This window comes from Mus caroli, chromosome 13, assembly GCF_900094665.2.
Source record: "Mus caroli chromosome 13, CAROLI_EIJ_v1.1, whole genome shotgun sequence".
NCBI classification, from domain to species: domain Eukaryota; kingdom Metazoa; phylum Chordata; class Mammalia; order Rodentia; family Muridae; genus Mus; species Mus caroli.
Window position 1 is genome coordinate 31,784,696 of NC_034582.1, and position 21,275 is coordinate 31,805,970.

At 42.5% G+C, this 21,275-nt stretch overlaps 1 protein-coding gene across 2 annotated transcripts in view; it reads left to right on the top strand.

Moving 5' to 3' along the window:
* Fars2 (phenylalanyl-tRNA synthetase 2, mitochondrial) overlaps positions 1 to 21,275 on the top strand; it is a 423,476-nt gene that overhangs the window by 275,945 nt on the left and 126,256 nt on the right. For both annotated transcript variants that reach the window (XM_021180052.2, XM_021180053.2), the window contains exon 6: positions 20,207 to 20,358. In XM_021180052.2, the coding sequence (XP_021035711.1) occupies positions 20,207 to 20,358 (152 nt within the window). The remainder of the gene's footprint in view (positions 1 to 20,206; positions 20,359 to 21,275) is intronic.

Genomic DNA, 21,275 nt, shown 5'->3' on the forward strand with positions numbered 1-21,275 from the left:
GCATATTCTTGATCCTACAGTGTGATTTTCCCATCACCAGCAGTCTCAAAATCCTGTGGCGGGTGTTGTGGGTAGCTGGCGAGTGTCAGCCGACCCTGTGCCCTAGCTCCCCCGGTGCTTTTCTGACCGGAAGAGGCTTGTGGCCCTACATTTTACATTTCTTGATGCACACTGTTTTGTAAATTCTAAAGTGAGTGAAATTTCTAGGCAAGTGGATTACCCATGTGAAAAGAGTAACTAACTATCAGGATCAGCTATGAGAATTGGCTCTGATATCTTTAAATTATCCAAGTCTGCCACATCTAAAGCAGCACAGATAAGGGAAAGCAAGCACAGAAGGAACAAAACACTCGATCGGTAAACCCAGCCGGCTGTACTCAGTGGCATTCAGGTAGATGGAGGGACGCTGCAGCTCACACTGCTGAACTTTGCCTAAGAAAGCCACAGTGTTGTGTGAGAGCATACTAAACCTAAGTGAGGTTGGGGGTACACAAGCCACAAGAGGAGGGAGCTAGAGGAACTGACTGGTCCTGGGCTACATGACCAGCATCTCAAACTTGTCAGTTCATTGACTACAACAGGAAATCTTCTATCCCCAAGTTACACTAACCTAAATGAAGATGGCAGACACGAGACAGGACTTGAGATGTCCTCAGCTTGGCTCTCCCCTCAGCTTCTCCTCAGGATAAGCAATCTGTGTGCTGCTAACCATGTCCACTCTACTGCCCTATTTGTATTTAAAATTCAACATAGTGAACATGTTCAACTGTGCAACACTGAGTATTTTCTCTGTTTTTGATGATAGACTGCTTTTGCTAGGTCCATTCTCAATCTGAGACCCTCCTTACTCCTCCAGATCCCATAGCCTCTCCTCATTGGCATCCCAACTGTCACATTTCCCTTGAATTCCCATAATTCTATATTTGTACTTCATTCCTGAAATGAATTTAAGTGACATCTAAGTTAATTTAGCCAATACTTACCTCCTCATTAGTTGGTATATTCTTGTGAACAAAAATATTTTACTAATTTTTGTATCTCTTATGTGTTCTTCACATGTCTCCACACATAAAATTCAAAAAATGTATGTTGGATGAATGAAGATAGGAAAGACTAAGTTGGGTTGATTGATGTCAAAGTGTTTAAAGTCACTCACTACATTGTATAGATATTTATACTTTTATATCCCAGTTCAAGCCTTTGAAAACATGGCACTTTCATTTTTATTGAAAAAAGTCTCTAAGATGTCTAATATCTGTTGGGGATGCTGTGATACATTCTTATTATCTTATTCAAGTATCATGGGTTTGAGGCTAGCCAGGGCTACATAGCAAGGTTTTATCTTTAAAAAAAAAAAAACAAAAACAAAAACAAAAAACAAATCAATAAATTGCAAAATGTTATATTGAGATCTCATCCTGGAAGATTCACTGATCCCTAGATGTGTCCTTGATTGATTAGATTTTTCTAGTGCCTTTGAGAGTGCATTTCCAGTCTGTCTTATTGTTCACTCACCTTTGTTGTTTATATATGTGTTTGTTTGTTTGTTTGTTTGTGTTTTAGTAATGTTTCCCTGGCTGACTTTACACATCAGTTCTTCCTGTTGTGAACTCTCCCAGGGGGCGCTGAGATTACAGCAGTAGGTTACAATAAGTTTACCATTCACTTTCAAGAGCCCTTGAGAGAGGCAGAGCAGACCCTGTCTCTGAAGTGGACATATTCTACTTGTCTTCCCCACCTTCCATAGCCAGGAAATGTGTCCTGTTCCCAATAGTCAGCATTTCTTGCAGGCCACTACAAGTCCCCAAGATGCCCAGAAGGGAAGCAGGAGAGGGTACATGAGTCACCTAAAGGTGATGACCAGCATCCTGAGAACTGTCCATCACCCTACTTCAGGCCTGTCGTGACCCCTTTTTCTCTTCTCCTTACTGTCCCTCTACCCCAGCTCTCCAGCCTTCCTCCTGGCTTCTTTACTCCCCCAGTCCAGTGTTCAACCTCCTCTCTTTGTCACAGGCTGGTCCTGTGACAAAGAGTGCGCTGGTCAGTGTTGCTGAGCATTGGCATGCTTCTGCTTCATTCAGCAGCACACAGCATAGGCAAGGCAGTGGACAGACAAGCAAGTGACAGGTTTATCACCTCGTGAAGTTCAAGGCTCTCTAGCTCAGGGCCCTCTCATTTCTCTGGGAACACCTTCCACTGTGGTACTGCTATGCAGGATCCAGGCTTTCTGCCCTCCCTGGCCACTTCCCTGAAGCACAGTAATTCTCCTAACTCTGAGACTAAGTGAGAGAGCAGGTGAAGTAAAGAAAGCCAGGCCTAGTTGGTCATCAATGGGAGGAACCTGTCAAGGGGGAATGCCAGGGCTAGGAAGCAGGAGTGGGTAGGTGGGTTGGTGAGCAGGGGCAGGGAGGACTACAAATACAGTGAGGAGGCAGTCTCCCCCCTTTCTTCCCTCTCTTCTCAGCCTCCATCTTCAAAGAGACAGACAGACAGATTAGGGAAAGAGGGAAGGAGGAGGTGGAGAGGAGAAGAAGAAGAAGTAAATGAACACGAGGAGGAGGAAGAAGGAGGAGGAAAATAAAGCCTTGGAAAACTGCACAGAATACATTTTGCCTCTCAAGCTCATCAGATTTAGGCTTGTAAGAAAAAAGATCCCTTTCAAGTGTGGGTAACAGTGAAGCATTGCAAACCATTTTGAGTCCTCAGGTTATTTGGGGTGGAAGTTCTGAGAAATGGCCTATAGGATGCTGTTTGATTCTATTTTATTCAGACCTAAGCTAAATTTCTCTCAGCATTGCTAGGTAGTCGAGGCTGTGATTGGGGAGCAGGAGAGCCTGGAGCTAATAGAGTGTGGGACTGCTTGCTCTTGCCGCTGTAACCCTGCTAAAGACCCACACATAGGAGTTGTGGCCACCTGACAGGCATAAGGGACACCTTCTCTAGCCTTCCCGTCAGTGTCCATCCTCACTCCGCCCTGTTAATCACCGCTGCAGCTCTTCCCCTGCTGAAGCTTCTTTTGATGTCTCTAAGTTCTGTCTGGGAGGAAACATGGTTGCGATTTTCTCCTTTGTGGGATGGGACACCTTGTGGGTGTTACAAGAGGACAGAGTTGGCACTTTTGAAATTTCCTCAGAAGGCCAGATGTGCACTGGAGGCAGCTCGGCCATCTCCAAGCAACTCACCTGCACTGCCTTTTCGTCGTTTCATTCTTTAGGTTCATGTTGTGAACTGGGCTTTCTGCCTCGTCTGCTGCTGATTTGAATCAGCTACACTAACACGACTAGCAACTGCCTACTTAGTCTCTCTGTCCCTTCTTTCCTGGGGATTTTAGTTGGGGTCTAGGCAAATGGCAGAAACCATATCCATGATTGGGTTTTTGTATAAAGAGCCTATTATTAAGATATACCAACCTTTGAGGGAAGAAGAAGAAGATGAAAGGAGAAAGGAAGGAATCATGGGGACTGCAGATGCAGGATACTCCTCCATAAAGATGAGGTAGCCAAGGAAGAGACTAACATCAATGCATCTCATCAGCATGGCGGAGGAAGGCTTTCTCAGAAGTGCCTATGGAACCTGGTAGCTAGCTTGGAAGAGCACAGTTCTGCAGGAATTAGGAAACCTACAGTATGAGTTAAGCTGCTGCCAGTGGCCACACTGGCTGGACTCTGTGCAGAAGACATGGTGCTTTTACTATAGACTGCGGATTGGTAGATATCCCATGATAGCATTCAACAGGAACCTTGCTTTGACTTGGGAGTTTGTGTCTTTACCCTAGGTACCCCATATCTGGTCTAATCCTCTGCCTCATCTGAAAAAAGACTCATCCTCATGGCCAGCTTCTCAGTCACAAGGGGAAACAGTTGGTGCTTTGCACATGCAGGGCTACTGTGCTTGGATGTTCAAAAAGGCATTTATTAATCACCTTTTTTGCCTTTGGTATATTCCATTTGCAATGGCTTTATCAGGATGTGACTCTCATCAGAAGCATAGGAACATCTGACTATATTTCATCCCATTTCATTTTCATAATGATTTGATGAAGGAGTTTACTGCATCAAGAGAGCCAGAGGGAGCCTGAGAGACAAAAGAAATGGCACAACCATGGTGGGATCAGCAGACTTGGGGAGGGCTTCAGGAAGAGAGGTACACTGTGGGCATGCTGTGAGGTATGAATGTGGGGAGTTTGGGGAGTCACATGCAATGTGTGGATTCCCCTTCTCTTCTCACTCTTATCATGCACCCTTGAGCACAGTGCCTTCCGCTCTTCCCTTTCCCCATCCGCAGAATCTGGATCACACCATCTGCCACACTGCACGGTGAGGATGGGAAGTGAGAGTTGAATCCTGTGGAGGTAACCAGCATATATGGCAAGTATGAGAGAACAGAAATCAGCACATGTGGCCTCAGGGTAGATCCTGCCTGCATGTTACTCATTTTGAATATTTTGAAGAGGGAAATTAGTCAGTAGTGTGTCTGGCACGGCATCTCTGAGCGGATGATCTGGCTTACTGGGAGCCTCTGAGGACTTGAGAGAACTCTGAAAAGCCCTGTCCTGACCTTTAATGGGTAACATTTATAGACTACCATGATACTCACTGGGGCCCTTGGAGAAGCAGGTATAGGATTTAGTACAAGTTAGCTGACCGCTCTGGAAGCCACAAAATGCCCTTGCTGGTGGTTTTTTTCTGGCCTCTGACAGAATGGCAGGGCTGAGGTAACTAGAGGGACCTACAGTTTGGTTTTCACTTGGCCTTTTCAATTTACGATTTAGAAAGGACAGGCTCCAGTAATCATTGTCATCTGGCTTCCTTGTTTGACTTGTCTAGCTGCCTGACTTGTTTAACCCAGTGCTTCTCAGATACACTTGACCCTGACTGGGTCTCTCAAGGTACCCTCTCCACACTCTCGGAAACAGTTTTCATTCGACATCAGCCTGTGAACTCCTACCTTTTCTGGTGAAGAAGCCATGGTACAGAGGGCATTTTGTGTTAGGTCAGAGACCTAGACGTGACCTGAGAGCAATGTACCATGTGGTGAGGGTTCCTTTGAAAAAACTGATTGGCTATTTTTCTCACAGTCAGATTTGACTGTTGATCTGCCATGTGGGCCAGGTTCTTTTGACTGTGTTCCCAGGGTTTGTCCTCTGAATAAGTTTACCTTAAGGAGACTTCATTTCCTGTATAGAAGGTTTAGTTGTCCCTCAAAATCAGACAAGAAAATATAAATACCAATTGAGCTTCACAGTGATGGCCAAACTGGCCTGTGCCCCTGGGGCATGAACACATCTGGCACTTAAGGACACGTCATGCTGAGCGGTTTGTTCTGTTCCCCTTCACTTTGGTCTGTGGGGTCTTGGAAAATGGGAGTGAGGTCTGAGTGGTCAGAGCAAGTAGCACAGGCCAGGCGCATGGCGGGCTGAGGAGGTACCCGTGCTCCTGGTGGATACAGCCTGGGCTCAGGGGTGGGTGGGCCACCACAGAACCCCGAGTGACTTTATCTTACTTTGACCTATGACCCTCTGTGAAATTTGCTGTACATTGTGTTAGAAGTATTTGGACATGGTACCAAAGGCAAAAATAGTTTATATTTGTTCCTAAAGTAAGACAATTGAAGCCCTTGTTTATTAACATAAACTCCAATATTAAAAAGCAGAACTTTATGTAAAGAAATGGTGATTTGAAGGAAAACACATTTGTATAGACTGCAGTTAAATTTCTGTGACCATTTTATTATACCCCAAGTTTGTGACTAAGTATTAATATTTTTCCTATAATTGTCTCTTCTATGTAATATTTGCTGTTTAGAAAATATGTAATATTTAAATCCCACAGCATTATGTGCAGTGGATGCAGGTGAAAGCTAACGGGTCCCCCAGCCTGTCACCTCCATGTGTCTGTTCTTCCCACCTCACCCCCTTTTCATCCTGCAGACCTTCTGCCCTTGCCTAGAGCGGCTAAGGTGTTTGTATTTCTTTAAAGATTTAAGAGCTCAGGTTGAGTTATTGTCCCAGCTACCTTTCTACCCATTGTTTTTTGAGGTGATAGTAGACTGTTCTAGAATTCCTAAATTAGTAAATGTTTTAAAAAGTAATTAATTCAGCTAAACCTACCTTTTCTGGCTATTTCTCTTCAGCTGTGGTAGAGACAAAAACTGCCAACACAGTCAGGAGAGATGTTCACTGTGGAGATGAACCTCTGCAGAGAGAAAGTGGGGGCCAGGAAGAATGCTCACGCACAGCGTGGAGGGATCTGATCCCCAAGGCTCTTAGGCCTTGTGGCTATAGAGGATAGGTAGGGTGAGGAAGCAAGTCAGATCCAAGGAGGCCCCAAAGGCAAAGACCTTCTTTATTTGAGCTTTGAAAAAGCTGTTGTAAACTGTGCTTCAACCCTTCAGTTGGTGTTTCTTTTGTTCATTTTTCTCCAAGGACTCGATAGTCAGCAGACCACCTCTGAATGTATTCAGGCATGCTTAAGTCACTTTCAGTAGTTAGCACCCATAGAATACTTCCCGGGGTCTGTCAGAATATGGAACTCTGTAGGAACTGGGATGACATTAAATGAGAAGGAAGTAAAATGATAGGAATGAGAAGGTTAAACCAGGCCTGACCATTTTGAGGTTGCTGAAACAGAATACCTGAGATTGGTTGCCCTGTAATGAAAACAAACGTATCTGGCTTATGGTTCTGGTGTCTGGTGTCCCAGCAGAATGGTATCATCTGGCTGCATCACAATGAGGCAAAGGGCTCTACTTGAAGACGTATGTGCAACAGTGACCAGATGAGGAAGAAAATTCACCAAGTGGCCTCAGTGTAGAAAAACTCACTCTCTTGGCAAATAATCCAATTGCTTATGACCCACCTCCTAGAAACAAGCATTAATCCCTTGTGAGGTTGCATCTGCTCCTAGGCCCAACTCTTTTTTTTTTGTTTGTTTGTTTTTGTTTTGTTTTGTTTTGTTTTTTTTGAGACAGGGTTTCTCTGTGTAGCCCTGGCTGTCCTGGAACTCACTTTGTAGACCAGGCTGGCCTCGAACTCAGAAATCTGCCTGCCTCTGCCTCCCGAGTGCTGGGATTAAAGGCACAACTCTTAAACATCCCGTCTCCTCTGAATACTGTTATGCTATGGAATTAAGCCTCAGCGTGTGTTTTAGCAAGGACAAACCACATTCAGTCTGTAGCAGAGATTTATAGATTAGCTTCCCATAGCTTTCGGTTTGATTTGGTTCTGTTTTGCTTTGTTTTGTTTTTAAACCTAGCTTCTCCACTCACTTTAAAGAAAGCAGATGGTACGTTCATACCTGTCTCGTGGTAAACATGATTAACTGAGAAACTTTGCCTACCATACAGTGATGGCGTGAGATGGTTCAGATGCATACAAGAAAGTTAGTGGAGGATTTCAGTGACGTAGCAAACCTTCTGCCAAAGCCCGAGGAGAGGCCTATGAGGCTTGAGATGCAGCGGGGTTTCAGTGTGTTGACAGAGGTATCTGAGCATCTCTACTATCAACTTTAGAACAGTTTTCATCACTCAAAAGATAATAATTTAATTTGGTGATTTTTTTTTTTTTACTTGTGTAAGATGTCTTCTGCAGTTACTTCTTTAACTAAAATCGTATATGATATTTGAACAATGGTATCTAAGCCTTCTTCATTCATTCTTTCTTTACTAACATTTGTTTTTCCTTAAACTAAAAAGCATTTCCTTCTGGGCGGGGGGTGGGGGGCACTTTAAATCTGGGATTGGATCCCCAAGACCCACAGAGACTATGGCCTCTTCACCCTGTTTAACAAAGGGAGCACACCTGATCTTCATTTTTCAAATGATGGCGTTTTGTGATTACTCCTACAAAAAGCCTTCTAGGGTTTAAAGTAAGTGTGAGAGCGCTCAGAAAGACTTGAAACTCTGCCTCTCCCCTTTAGCACTCACTCGTTGGAGAATTGGAGGCCATGTTATAAAGACTCTGACAGTTAATTGAACCCTCAGTGCTTGTTCTGCCTGACTCCATGATGAAAGCACTTTGTTTTCTGTGATCTTCAGAAAGAACTGAAAGGTTTTGACAAGGTAGGAAAAATTCAGGAGCTTCCTCCCCATATTGGAATGAATGTTGAGAACTCGGTGAGCCTTGTACAGTTCTTGGAGAAGAAATGGAACCAAAGGTGCCTGAGTAGACAGTCTGCCTGCCTCTGACTACAGTGTGTGCCTAGAACTCAAGGACATTAGGGAAGAGTAAAAACAAGGTATTGGAACAAAGTAAGGAAATCTGTAAAAGTCAACAGAGTCATGAGTTTAAAAATAAAAGTCAACATTTGTAATAAACCAAACCTACCAGCCAAACTTTATAAATAGTTTTTATTACCAAATGCCTACATGGGTTTAAAATAAAGGCTGTCAAACATTTTAATGCAGAAGCAAATAGTACATACAATTTATGTAAAAAAGTGATTTTTAAGTTCCATTGGATAAGAACACAATCTTGTGGACAGTAAACAAGCTGGAAGTACTTGTATATCAGGATAATTAGCCTAAGAGGTACATGAATCATTTGAAAAGGAAATGTCAGGGAAGGCACCACAGGGATAAATGTTAGATTTGGTCTTATTTACATAATTGTTAATTAGGATGAATAGAGTTCTGGAAAGAGTAGAGGGAACTGAGCCATTTCCTGTGAGCCTGTAGTGGACTGCATGTCTGTGTCTTCACAGATTCCAAAGTTAAAATCCTAACCTCCAGTATTATTGTGTTTGGGTATCAGGAATCTTAGTGAAGTGGTTAGGGCATGAGGGTGGAGCTCTCAGAAGTGGGAGTAGGTGGCCTGTGGACTCTGCTCAGTGATGAGAGCTTACTCTCAAGCATGAGGACCTCAGCTAGGAACCCTGTACCCATGCAGAATCCTAGCTGTAAAACCATGCTGTATCACTAGGGCTACTGGGGTTGGGTAGGGGTAGAGACATGGGAGGATCACTTGGGTCTGATGGCCACCAGCCTACCTATAAGTTCAGTAAGAAAGCCTGTCTCAGACCAGTGGGGAGGCAAAGGATCTAGTCTAAGAGGCATGGCAACTCTAGTCTACAGGGTGAGTTACAGGACATCTAGGGATACACAGAGAAACCCTTCTTGAAAAACCAAACAATGGGGTAGAGAGTGATAGCTCTGGCCTCCAAATGTAGCCTGTGTTCTCTCAACGTCTGTCTTTGTCTCTGGGTCTGTCTTAAACACACACACACACACTGAGGAAGAGTACTGAGGGAAGAAGTGCCTCCCAGCCTCTCAGTTTCCTTCTAGAGCTATAAAAAGTGTTTGTTATTTAGGCCATCAAGCTGTGGCGTTTTGGTTTTAGCAGCTACAACTAAGACAGAGTTCTCAGTTTTAAATGAGAGGCCCTAAAACTAGACACTAGTAATAGTCTAGCTCTGGTAGATATGCTCTTCCTGAATGATCTTAGCCAAACTAGACAAACTAGTTAAAGCTCTGTGCTTCAGGTCCCTCAGGAACACTGTGGGGCTGTCTATAGTATCTGTCCATGTATTATAGGACTGCACTATGTGTTAATGAGACCGTGCACATAAAGTGCCTGCTTGGCACACAGCTCCCCAGGGAGGCTAAGGGTAGTTAAGAATATAATCTCATTAGAATTCAAGGGGCCACCTTAGGAAGGGTTTAAAGCTAGCTGAAAGTCATCTTGACAGCTGCAGAAATCTGAAGAACTTGTTAGGGGAACAAGACCCTTTAATGTTGGACAACTGGTCAATGTTAATCCCCATCCCCAAACCCAAAGCAAGTGTCATAACTAAATGGAAGGAAATTTGGAGGTGGACTTTATTATGATTGACTAGAGCCAGTAAAACTGCATTGTGGAGGGTGGGGCTCTGCCATTCGGACTCAGGAATACCGAAGCCTAGAATGATGTAAGGTAAGAGGATGGTTTCCATGTAGAAACAAAACACTGAATAAGGGAACACCACGCCAGGCCGGCTACCAGCTGAGCTTACAAGGGTGGTCTTCCTTGAGACTATTTATTGAAGGATTCTAGCAGGCCCGAGCATGACAAAATCTGGTGTCAGCAGGCTTTGCCTTTCCCTCTCCCCTCTCTCCTTGTAAACCATAGGTTACATCCTAAAGCTAACCACTAAGGTCTATCTCCTTATCTGGATACTTTCTTATGTCACATTTGTTCCTAAAGCTGACTCCCAAGGTCCATCAATCAGAGTCTCCTTTGGCTGCTCTAATTAACTTGCCCAAGCAGAACATACCACCACATCTTAGCCCATTCTAACACAAACCTCCCCTCTTTCCCTCTTAAAGTCACACCTGCAATGTTATTTGCTGCTGTTTACTTCCTGTCTTAGTCAGGGTTTCTATTCCTGCACAAACATCATGACCAAGAAACAAGTTAGGGAGGAAAGGGTTTATTCAGCTTACACTTCCATACTGCTGTTCATCAACAAGGAAGTTCAGGACTGGAACTCAAGCAGGTCAGGAAGCAGGAGCTGATGCAGAGGCCATGGAGGGATGATCTTTACTGGCTTGCTTCCCCTGGCTTGCTCAGCCTGCTCTCTTATAGAACCCAAGACTACCCCAGCCCAGAGATGGCACCACCCACAAGGGGACCTTCCCCCTTGATCACTAATTGAGAAACTGCCTTACAGCTGGATCTCGTGGAGGCATTTCCCCAACTGAAGCTCCTTTCTCTGTGATAACTCCAGCTGTGTCAAGTTGACACACAGAACCAGCCAGTACACTGCCTGAGTCAGAGATCAGACACTTGACTTTTCTTCCCCACTTCTTAAGGACTTCTCTGTGAAAACAGGTGTATAGGTGTGTTTCGTCCTAATCCAGGTTCCGGGAGTGAGCACCCCACTGTGTGCTGGTCCCTTCACTTAAGACTTATTCATAGAAGCTAGAGATTGTGATTTTATTATAGAATAAAAACAAGAGAGCCTTTGAGGATTGTAACCTCAGGAGAGTCGTTTATATGTGGAGGAAGAGTCTGACACAGGTACCAAGCAATATACAAGAGCGTTGTTAACCAGTGTACAAGAGTGCTGTTAAACAGTATACACAAGTACTATTAACCAATGTACATGTGTACTGTTAACCAGGATACCAGAATGCTGTTAAACAGAATTTCACCTTTACACCTTTTATTTCATTCTCCTTGGCAAACTTAAAATTCAAAACTGGCCTGGCAGTAGTGGCACATGCCTTTAATCCCAGCACTTAGAAGGCAGAGGCAGGCAGATCTCTGAGTTTGAGGCCAGCCTGGTCTACAGAGTGAGTTCCAGGATAGTCAGGACTACACAGAGAAACCCTGTCTCAAAATAAATAAATAAATAAATAAATAAATAAATAGATAAATAAATAGATAAATAAAACAATAAAACAAACAAACAAAAAATTCATAACTGGCCATACACATCTATTACACTTATCTGTCAATTGAGCTGCCCAAATCAACATTTTAGCCAAATAGCTACTGTGTATTCATGCATGTCACTCATGTTATCTTCACCGCCATGGAATGGTCTTGGTTTGGCAGGAAAGGACCTAGCCAGTTACCTAGAGACGTGGATGATGTTTCTTTACCCAGACACAGAAAAAGACAAGCCATCGCTGCTCACTCTCTCCAAAAGGGACCACACTCTCCCTGTTGCTGTGATGAAATGCCCAGAAAAAAATAAAAATAAAAAACAACTTGTGGAGGACAGGGTTTATGATGGGTCACAATTTTAAAGCCAAGTCTAACGTGGTGGGTGATTCCTGGTGCCCTGAGCTTGAGGTAGCTGGTCACATTGTATCCAATAGGAAGCAGAGGGAAGTGTGCCTGGGCTAACCTGGCTTTCTTTTATACAATTCAGGATTCCATCCCACATCATGGTTACTACCATAGAGCATAGGTCCTCCTACCTCAACTAACCTAAGAGGCTAGTCTCTCAGGTGGCTGGAGATGCTGTCAGCTTGACAGAGATTAACTGTCATAGTTGTGGCATAATTAGCCACTAGATGGGGAGTCATCAGAGTTTATGCCTCATCTCAGAGTTTGGGACACTACGAGTCAGTCACTACTGGGTTGAGAACTTCTGAGCATCTACCCCATGCCTCTGTTCTAGCCTCTGATGGTTCTCTCCATCGATGGCATTCTCCCGCTTGCAGACAGGTGGTCCCAATCTCTGTTGCTATTATCCTATGATTTCTTCCTGCATGTGTACCTGTCTCTAAAATAAGGATTTCCCCAATTTTATAAATATACCGGTAATATTGAATTAAGCCAATCTATAAATTCCCTTTATTTTTTTCACTATATTAGTTCTGTTCCTTTAGCGAACCCTGACTAATATAGATGGCTTTTATGTAGGTTCTGGGGATTCAAACTCAGGGTCTGTTGTTTCTGTAGGAAGTACTCTTGCGCACTGAGCACCTCTCCTGTACTCAAAAGGAGGACTTTAAAGTTAAGCATATCTGATAGCTACTGTAAGATGATAATGATGCGTTGATGCATACTTCCATAAGTAGTTATAGTCTTCACACTAGGAACATGTGTCCATGTAAATATGATTTATTAGCAAAATACAAATTTAGATTTTTTTACTCCCTTAGTATAGTCATCCCAAAAACGTATATATGAACTGTATGCCTGCCTCAATTGTGACTATTGCGCATTGACTTAACACCATGACCCAAAAGCAACTTACATAAGAAAGCGTTTATTTTCATATTACACTGCCAGACAACCAGTTCATAATGGGGAGTCAGGTCAAGAACGCAAGTAGATGTCTGTGAAAGAGAACTGAAGCAGAAGCAGTGAGAGAGAGCCACACACTGGTTTGCTTGCTTAGTGTTCTGAGCCCTCACATCTTGAGCAGTGACTGAGACATTGCCCCCACCGACTTGCCTACTGGCCAGTCTTATGGAGACATTTTCCCAAAAAAGATTCCCTGCTCTCATGTAAGACTAGGTTCATGTCAAGTTGACAAACCAACCAGCACACACATCGATTTCCTTCTTATTCCAAGCTGTCAAAATCACTGGGCTTGTCAATCTTAGAAGTGTTTTATAAACGTCTGTATTTGTGAAAATAAGTTCTTTAAGGAAGCATGACTTAAGCCTCACATTTGCAGAGCCCTGTGCCCTCCCACTCAACAGAGAGGGCTGGTACGTGAAGGAGTGGTCCAGTTGATGCTACTTCATAGGCTGCAGTTCTTAGCCTGCTCCAACAACACAGAACTGATTAGAATCTAAAAAGAGAAAATTTAAAAGACAAGTCATTGTCCCACTGTTCCACTTTAAAAACCACACATTGTTCTGGGCAAGAGACAAATTCAAACACGTGGCAGAGAGCATGAACCTGAAAACGCTATGTGCTCCAGAGCTATTGCAGTGGAGGCGATGGTGTAGCCCTTATGCTGCACCAGGACTGGACAAGCTGAGTGTGGCCTCCTGTTCCAGAGCCTGTACTCTGCTTGAATGGGAAGGAGGCCCAGTACTACTGTCAGGTGTGGCCTCTAGCTTATGTGCGGTCCTGATTCACTGTTGCTCTGTCAGGGATGATGTGAGTGGGCACAGCTTCAGCAGCAGGGACCATTGGGCAGAGACCCAGATCACCATGGCCACCTCCACTTAAAGCCTGGAGTTGTACGTGAAGGACCCACAGGACTGTAGGCCAGGAAGAGTGAGTATGCCCACAGGTCACATATTTCTCAGGATGCCCAACATGAGCCTGTCAGCTTTGTAAATGAACAGTCAGGTTTTAATTGAGGTCAAGTGAAAAACAGTATTTAAAACACATGCCTCATATCTTCAAAAGAAGGAATGATGGAGGAAAAGTAACTGTAAAATAAATAAACCGGCCAGAAATTGTTAATAGGGGGCAAAACCATAAACATGAAGTATGAATAGTGGTGAGAAGGAAGAAATTGGCATCTCAGAAACAAGTCATAGATTCATTGAAGCACAGAGGGAAAGTAAGCAGGGGCTATGAGTCTCCAGTAAGGAAGAAGTAGATAAGCTATTGAAAAAGTCACCTGTAATGCAGACACAGATTAAAAACCTCAGAAGGTCGCTTAACAGAAGTGGAAGACAGAATGAGGAGTGGGCACAGACAGTCCTGATGCTTGCTGTTCCAGAAAACAATGGAAAGAATGACTGAGCAGTAGTGGCTGGAATCTTTCAGAATTAGAACAAGCCCCAGACTCTCTGGTTAAGAGCATCCTGTGCAAACGGAGCAGAATAAATAAAGATAAATGCATACTCACCCTCATCAGAGGCAGACTGCAGAGCCTTAGGGATAAAGACGCAGGCTTCCAAACTGTCAGGAAAGAGAGACACATTACCTGGGAAAGAAGAGCGCTAACTGACAGCACACTTGTCATCATTACTAATAGGTATCAGGAAATACTTTCAAAGTGCTGAGGCGAAACAACCACAGCCCACAGTTTGTGCACTGCCAAACTATTTAAGTGCAGGCGACTTTAGATGTGGAAATGCTGAGACGATTTGCCCGCTGCAGATTTTTATTGGGGGAAAAAAACTATTCAAGGATATTTGTCAAAGAGAGCAAGAGAGAAACCCAGGTGCTTTAAGGTAACAGTGCAAAGGCCTAGGTGTCACTGATGTGGCCCCAGCATGTGGTGATACTGGGACATAGTGTCTAGGAGGGAGGAAGTTAGGTCATGTAAAGTATCTTTGAGAGAGACATTGAAACTCCACCTTTCCTGTTTCTCTCTTTGTTCCCTGGCTGCCGTGAGGTGAGCGGCTTCCTACTCTACTCTCTTCTGACATAATGTCAGGCTGCCTTACGCGGGCTGGAAGCCCTGGAGTGAAACCTCTCAGACTGAGCCAAAACAAGCCACTCCTCCTCTTGTATCATTTGAGCTGTTTTGTCACAGAAAGGAAAGCAAAGACTAGTAAGAAGGACAACGTTAATACCTAGAAAGGTGGAAGACTTCACTTTGTTGTAGGTTAGCTTTACAGTATGAAGAAAATGCCAAGAGATGGCTTTGTCAGAGGCAGAGGCCTGTGCTACTCCCAGCACAGAGTTCCTCTTTGTATTGATTCTCCCATCCCTGATTCCATGACAGAGGAGAGAAGTGCACCACAGGGCAGGGTTCTGAAAACCCTTACACTTAGGGACCTTTCTATATTTCAGTTGTTCTCTTCTCAGTTATTGAAATGGGGGACTGTTAACAAGGTTCCACTTGGTTCCTGAGGTGAACATTGCCATCATCATTCTGCTGAGGTAACAAATTTGTTCTTCTCACCCTATCTCACTCTTGTAGCAACTACATGTGCCTTCCACGTCCCTGCACAATACAAGCTGTCATGTAGCTCAGTAGCAAAGGTCTTGCCTAACTTGTCTGCTGTGCATGAGGCCATGGGTGTATCTCCCCCTCCCCCTCCCTCTCCCTCTCCTATTGAAATACACTAGGTATACCTAACAATATAGATTCAAAAACTGATGTAACACTGAGAGAATTACAATGAGAGTTTATGAAGTGACAGGAGTGGGTAATTTTATTATCTGTTATTAGAAACTGATAGGTCAAGAAAAATTCAACACAGAAAATGAAAGGGATGTAGATTTGTACGGTGCACTAAGAGACGGAGCTCTATGTGTGTATATGTGTGAGTGTGTGTGTGTGTGTGTGTGTGTGTGTGTGTAGAACTCTGTGCCAAAATGAAGATGGTCCAGTCTCCAACCATACTGAAAACATGTGCAGACTTGACCATGTTCTGTGATATAGAACAAGTTTCAACAAAACCATAAATAATTGTTATGTATTTTTCAATGTCTATGCAATTAAATTTGAAAATAGCAAGAGTTATTTTTAAAGCTGGAGGTATAGTTTCATGACAGCTGGATTTTTATCCCTGGTACAGAAATATATCTATATTTATATAAATATATTTTATAAAAGATACAGATATCTAAATGAATTTATTTGAAAACTAAAAGAATTTATTGTTGAGTAATGTAAAAATAGTGACATAAAATACAAATATAATATTTTCAGTATATCTAAAGATGTATTTAGAGAGACATGTTCTTATTTAAGGGCAAGAAAACCTTCAAACATCTGAATTAATCCTTTACACAGAAGAACAGATGGAAACCAGTGAACCAAGGAGATAAGGGAATTCAAGCCAGGCTTGCTCCATTTCTGTCCAGTTTAACACACGATGTCTGGAAAGTGAACTCTTTACCGCCCGCCCAGGTCTGTGGACTGCACCCCTAAGTGAGTCAGCCTGTGACAAGAGAAGCAATAGGATAAGGTTAGTGGATTTGGGACATATGTTAGTAAAATTAAAAACAAACAACAACAAAAAAAATCTTTTCTGATGCTTTATATCCTCCTTAGAAGCCAAGCCCATGCAGCCCCGATACAGATGCCCTGTGGCACAATGAACTCAACTGGAGTTCACCGGGATCTATCAGAGGGTGCTAGGCTTCCCAGATGGGCCAAGCATGGTAGCTCAGAGGAATAAGTGAGACATGGACTCAGAAGATAACCCAAACAGTCAGGAGGCCTAGGGTGGGCCTCGGCCATGGAAGCACATAACTGTGATCTTCCTGCCCAGCACCAAACATGGATGAACTGCGTTCTCTGATGTGCTAAGCATCAATAGTTGCCATAGAATAAAGTAAAAACAGTGATATAAAATACAAATATTTCAAGCTCAACAATGATAATACCGTATTAAGCTTTTCAGTCTAGCTGAAGGGGCGTTTAGAGAGACATATTCTAAAGGATGAAGTTTGAAAGTGTAGAGATCTCTTAGATGAACCCTGTCTAATAAAACTAGGACTTTGTTCCAAGCCCATTGGAAGCAGCAGCCATCATATAAAGATAGACAAGTGTGTGCTATGAATGTTTAAGTGTGTGAGTCTCTAAATAACTGTAAAAGGCCAACTCCAGTTTAGAAAGTTTTGCCTCTTGAAATTTCATTCACAGCTTTTGGTTTTCTTTTAATACTCTTTGATTTCATTTTCGTGTGTGTCTGTGTGTGTGTGTGTGTGTGTGTGTGTGTGTGTCTGTGTGTGTGTGTGTGTGTTTGAATGGTTTTGCATGTGGAGGCCTGGGGATGGTGTCTGGAATCACTCTTCCATCTTATTCAGTCAAGGCATCTAAATCAAATCTGGAGCTCTGACTAGCCACCTTGTTCTGGGCTCTGGCTCCACCTTCTGAGACTATCGAGATTATAGGTTAGCATAACCTATAATCCACACACACACACACACACACACACACACTGTTTTTATGTGACCTTTAGGATCCATACTCTGGTCCTCAGGCTCGTACTGGTACTGAAGACACTTTAACCACTGACTATTTCCCCAGCCTTGTTTTGAGCCTCTAGTGCATTGCTGTGGTCTGCTATGTGTCAGGGCAGTGGTAAAAGTAGCCCACTTGTTCTGAGACTTGACATTTGGTGATGCTCCTAAAATTATATGGCTAAATCTGGAGTTTGCTGCCGATTTTAAGATATCTACTTTGGTTAAGGAAGTTGCCTTCTGGTTCTAATTTGCTAAGATTTTTTTTCTTTTATAATGAATTAATAATGAATTTATCAAATACTTCCTCTTTATGAAATAATCATGGGTATTTTTCTTTGCATGTTAATTAATTTTGGCTTGAAATCACTCCTGTAATTTCAGAATAATCCTTTCTTGTCCATGTCTAAGCTTTATATTAACATACATTTTAACTCTACTAATGTTGTAGGGACATGCTTCTTAATGCTGCAACATAAATTGATGGACAGTTTTCTTCAACTGTGTGCAGGGCTTGTCTGATCTGGTCTTCAAGCCTCATAGAATGGGCTGAGCTTGCCTTCTCTGACTCAAGGAATATTTATTACAGAGTATTTCCTTTACCCTGACATGTGATAGAGCCACATCATGAACCCTCAGTCTAACCTTCTGTGTTAAGATGTGAAAAATAACTTCATTTGATCCATAGTTGTTGCTGTGGCTTTTCTATCATGAGTAGACATTATATGTTTAATCCAGGTTTTTAAATGTATTGTTACAGTTCCAAATGGGAAGAATCAAGCAAATTGGTATAAGCTTTTAGGCATCATTTTAACTTTTATAACGCAATTCTAGGAACTTCCACCAGTGATATTTTTTTAATGCTAGAGGCTGATTCTTACTAGGTAAGTATTCTATCACTGAGCTATTGAGCTATTTCACCATCCCTACCATGGTATTTTGGTGGTTAAGCATTTGGAGACCCACATCTTGGGGATCATAGCTCATATCATTATTTACAAAGCATGAGTTGAATTCCTATTGAAATACACTAGGTGTCCCATTGATACCTACCAGTTAGTAAAGTAACTGTTCCCTGTCTTCGTCCCCTTTGCTGTTGCTGTGATAAAATACTCTGACGAAAAGCATAAGGAGAAAGAGTTATTTGAGCTCCCACTTCAAAGACACAGCCCATCACGAAGGGGAGTCAAAGTGGAGAGAGCTTCAGGCAGCTGCTCACATCAAATCCACAATCTGGAACACATTTGCACAGCTCACTTGGTCCATATACAGCCCTGGATCAAAGCCCTGGGAATGGGAATAGTCCTGCCCACATTTGCAGATCTTCCAGCTTAACAAAGTGAAGGCACAGGTACATCTCCACAGATGCCCACAGGCCATTCTCACAGGTGATTCTTCTATTAAGTAGGCAACACCAGTCTTCATACTCCATTTAGTTAAACTAGTACTTTAGACTTCTTCTGTTGCTAATCTTCCAAACAGATTATAATGCAATTAATTGTGTGGATTGTTAATTTTAAATGCATGGGGTTTTAAGCTACACTTACTACACTCTATATATTTTAAGTCTCTTGAAGGGAGGCATTTTGCCTGACCATGTCACTATATTGGCTTGTCCACAGGCCGCTAGCACAGATGCTCTGTTGAGGTACCTTCCCCTATCTCTGTGACTTTGCCTCTTATCAGAACTCAGAAAATATGGTACCTCAGGTACCCACTGAGACTGAGGCTGTGGTCTCTATTCTCTAATCTCCCTAAAGTCCAGTGTTTCTTGAGAGAAAGGGTTGTACAAGAAAAAGAGAACGCCTCATTCATAACCACATAAGTGCCAGCTGCTCTCATCATCCCCGGGTTGTGATGGCAGCATCCTGACTCCCCTCTAGAGAGAGAAAGCACAGGGTGCTTCTCCGAGTCAAGGAGGTTCTGCAGAGAGCAGCCACACAGCAGCTTTGGGACTGTTTGAAATGTGCATTCTAAACTCACTCACTTGTTTGACAACTTATTGATATTTCCAGTTCAATATTCACTTACGTATGAGTCTTTAGTTCTTCAGAGAGTGTGCCATTTAAAAATTTTATATTTCTTCTAATCAATGACTCACTAAAGGGCTTATAGTAATACCAGATTTAGCATAAGTCAATTTATACATCTGCCCATCTCGAAAGTGCACAGATTTACGAGATGTTCCTGTAGGATTTTCTAGTTACATGCTGCAACACTTATCATTGTGAAATTACTTTTAAAGTCTATATGTGTGTCTATATATATAATTATGCTATACATATATACAGGCATGAATACAAATGCAGCATCTTTGAAGCATTCATAGCTAATTTTAAATATTTAATACAGTGACGAACAGCTGAATTATTAAACCAAGAATAAGTGGAATAAAATGGGGGAAGTGATGCATTTGTGTTTATCACATTTTTAAAGCATAATTAAAAAATAATCTCTAAATGATGGCTTATCAGCCCATTCCCTGATATTAATAATTAGAAATTATAACAAAGAATTGCTTTACTAATTGAAATCTCAGTTTTAACAAGTTTCTTACTTATTTCCCTATTAAGATGGCTTCCTGAAAGTACCACAAGAAGTTAATGAGTCCTGTGTTAATTAGGTTTGAACTTTTTTTTTTCTGGGGTATTCAAATAAAAAAAGCTGAAACATAGTATCTTCAAATTGCTTTTTAGTAAATTGACCATTAGTGACATTATAAATATATGGTAGTGTTATACATGAATGTGATAAGAATCTGAGGTATTCAAACTAGAATTTGCTAATTTTGAACACTGGTTTATCTTTTAAATTCATTTATTTCTGAAAATTCAAAACTAAAATCACGTTTTATAAGTATTTCCTAATTGATGCTGAAACACTCCATGGAAAATGTATTCTCAGCAACTAACAAGTGCATGTCTCTTTCTCCCATTTTGTCAGCCTCTTAGCAAGTACCCTGCTGTGTTCAATGACATTTCATTCTGGCTGCCCTCTGAGAACTACACGGAGAATGATTTCTATGACATTGTCCGAACAGTCGGAGGAGACCTGGTAGAAAAGGTTGATCTTATAGACAAGTTTGAACATCCAAAGTAAGTGAAAAACTTTCCAATTTTATCCCTTACCATCTCTGTGTGACAGATTCAACTTGGAGACTTATACCAGAGTTTTGCTGAAACCCCACACACCGAGACACAATGTCTTCTGACTCTGTACTGGGGGAAGGTTATGAAAACGCACATCAGTCCTCTGAAATGAACTCCTAAAATGGATTCTCCTTTCCTGCCTTGGTAAAGAAGGTATATGAAGCAGAATGTTTGAAAGTCCTTTGGTTTCAGAAGTGGTTTCTGGATGCATGGCGCTCCAGGTGCACAACTGATGGGATGGGGAAAGACTTCCAAATGAACTCAGCAGACCTTGGTCCACATAAGATCCACATAAGATCCACTGTAGGTCACATACTCACAGTGCCCCAAACGGTGCCTTCTTGGAGTGTTTGGTCTTGTGGGAGGGGCATATATTAAATAAATAATTGCACACACTTTCAGTCCAATAAGGGAAAACATGTTATCAATCAGTGAGCTGACACCAGCTGGGGAGTGGATCTGGCAGATCTTGATGGTGAGCAGATAAACATGAGGGGAAATGACCTAATGGTACCTGTCTGCAGTCCCACTGCTCCAGAGACTGAGGCAGGACCACTGCAAGTTCACAGTCAGTTTAAGCTGTACAGTAAGTTCAGGACAGGCTGGGAACTTCATGAGATCCAGAACCAACTTTTAAAAATTAACAAAAGGACAGTGACAGAGCATCTGCCTAGGTCTCACGCTCAATCTCTAGCACCGTAGAAAATACTCAGAAAAGGTACGCTGAGCAGTCCAGGGATGAAAAAGGAACATTCCAGGAAGCAAACTCGAAAGCTTATGTCTGTAATCATAGCAGTTGCAAAACTGAGAGAAAAGAATTACCTCAAGTTCAAGGCTAACCAGGGCCTTCATGAAACCCTACC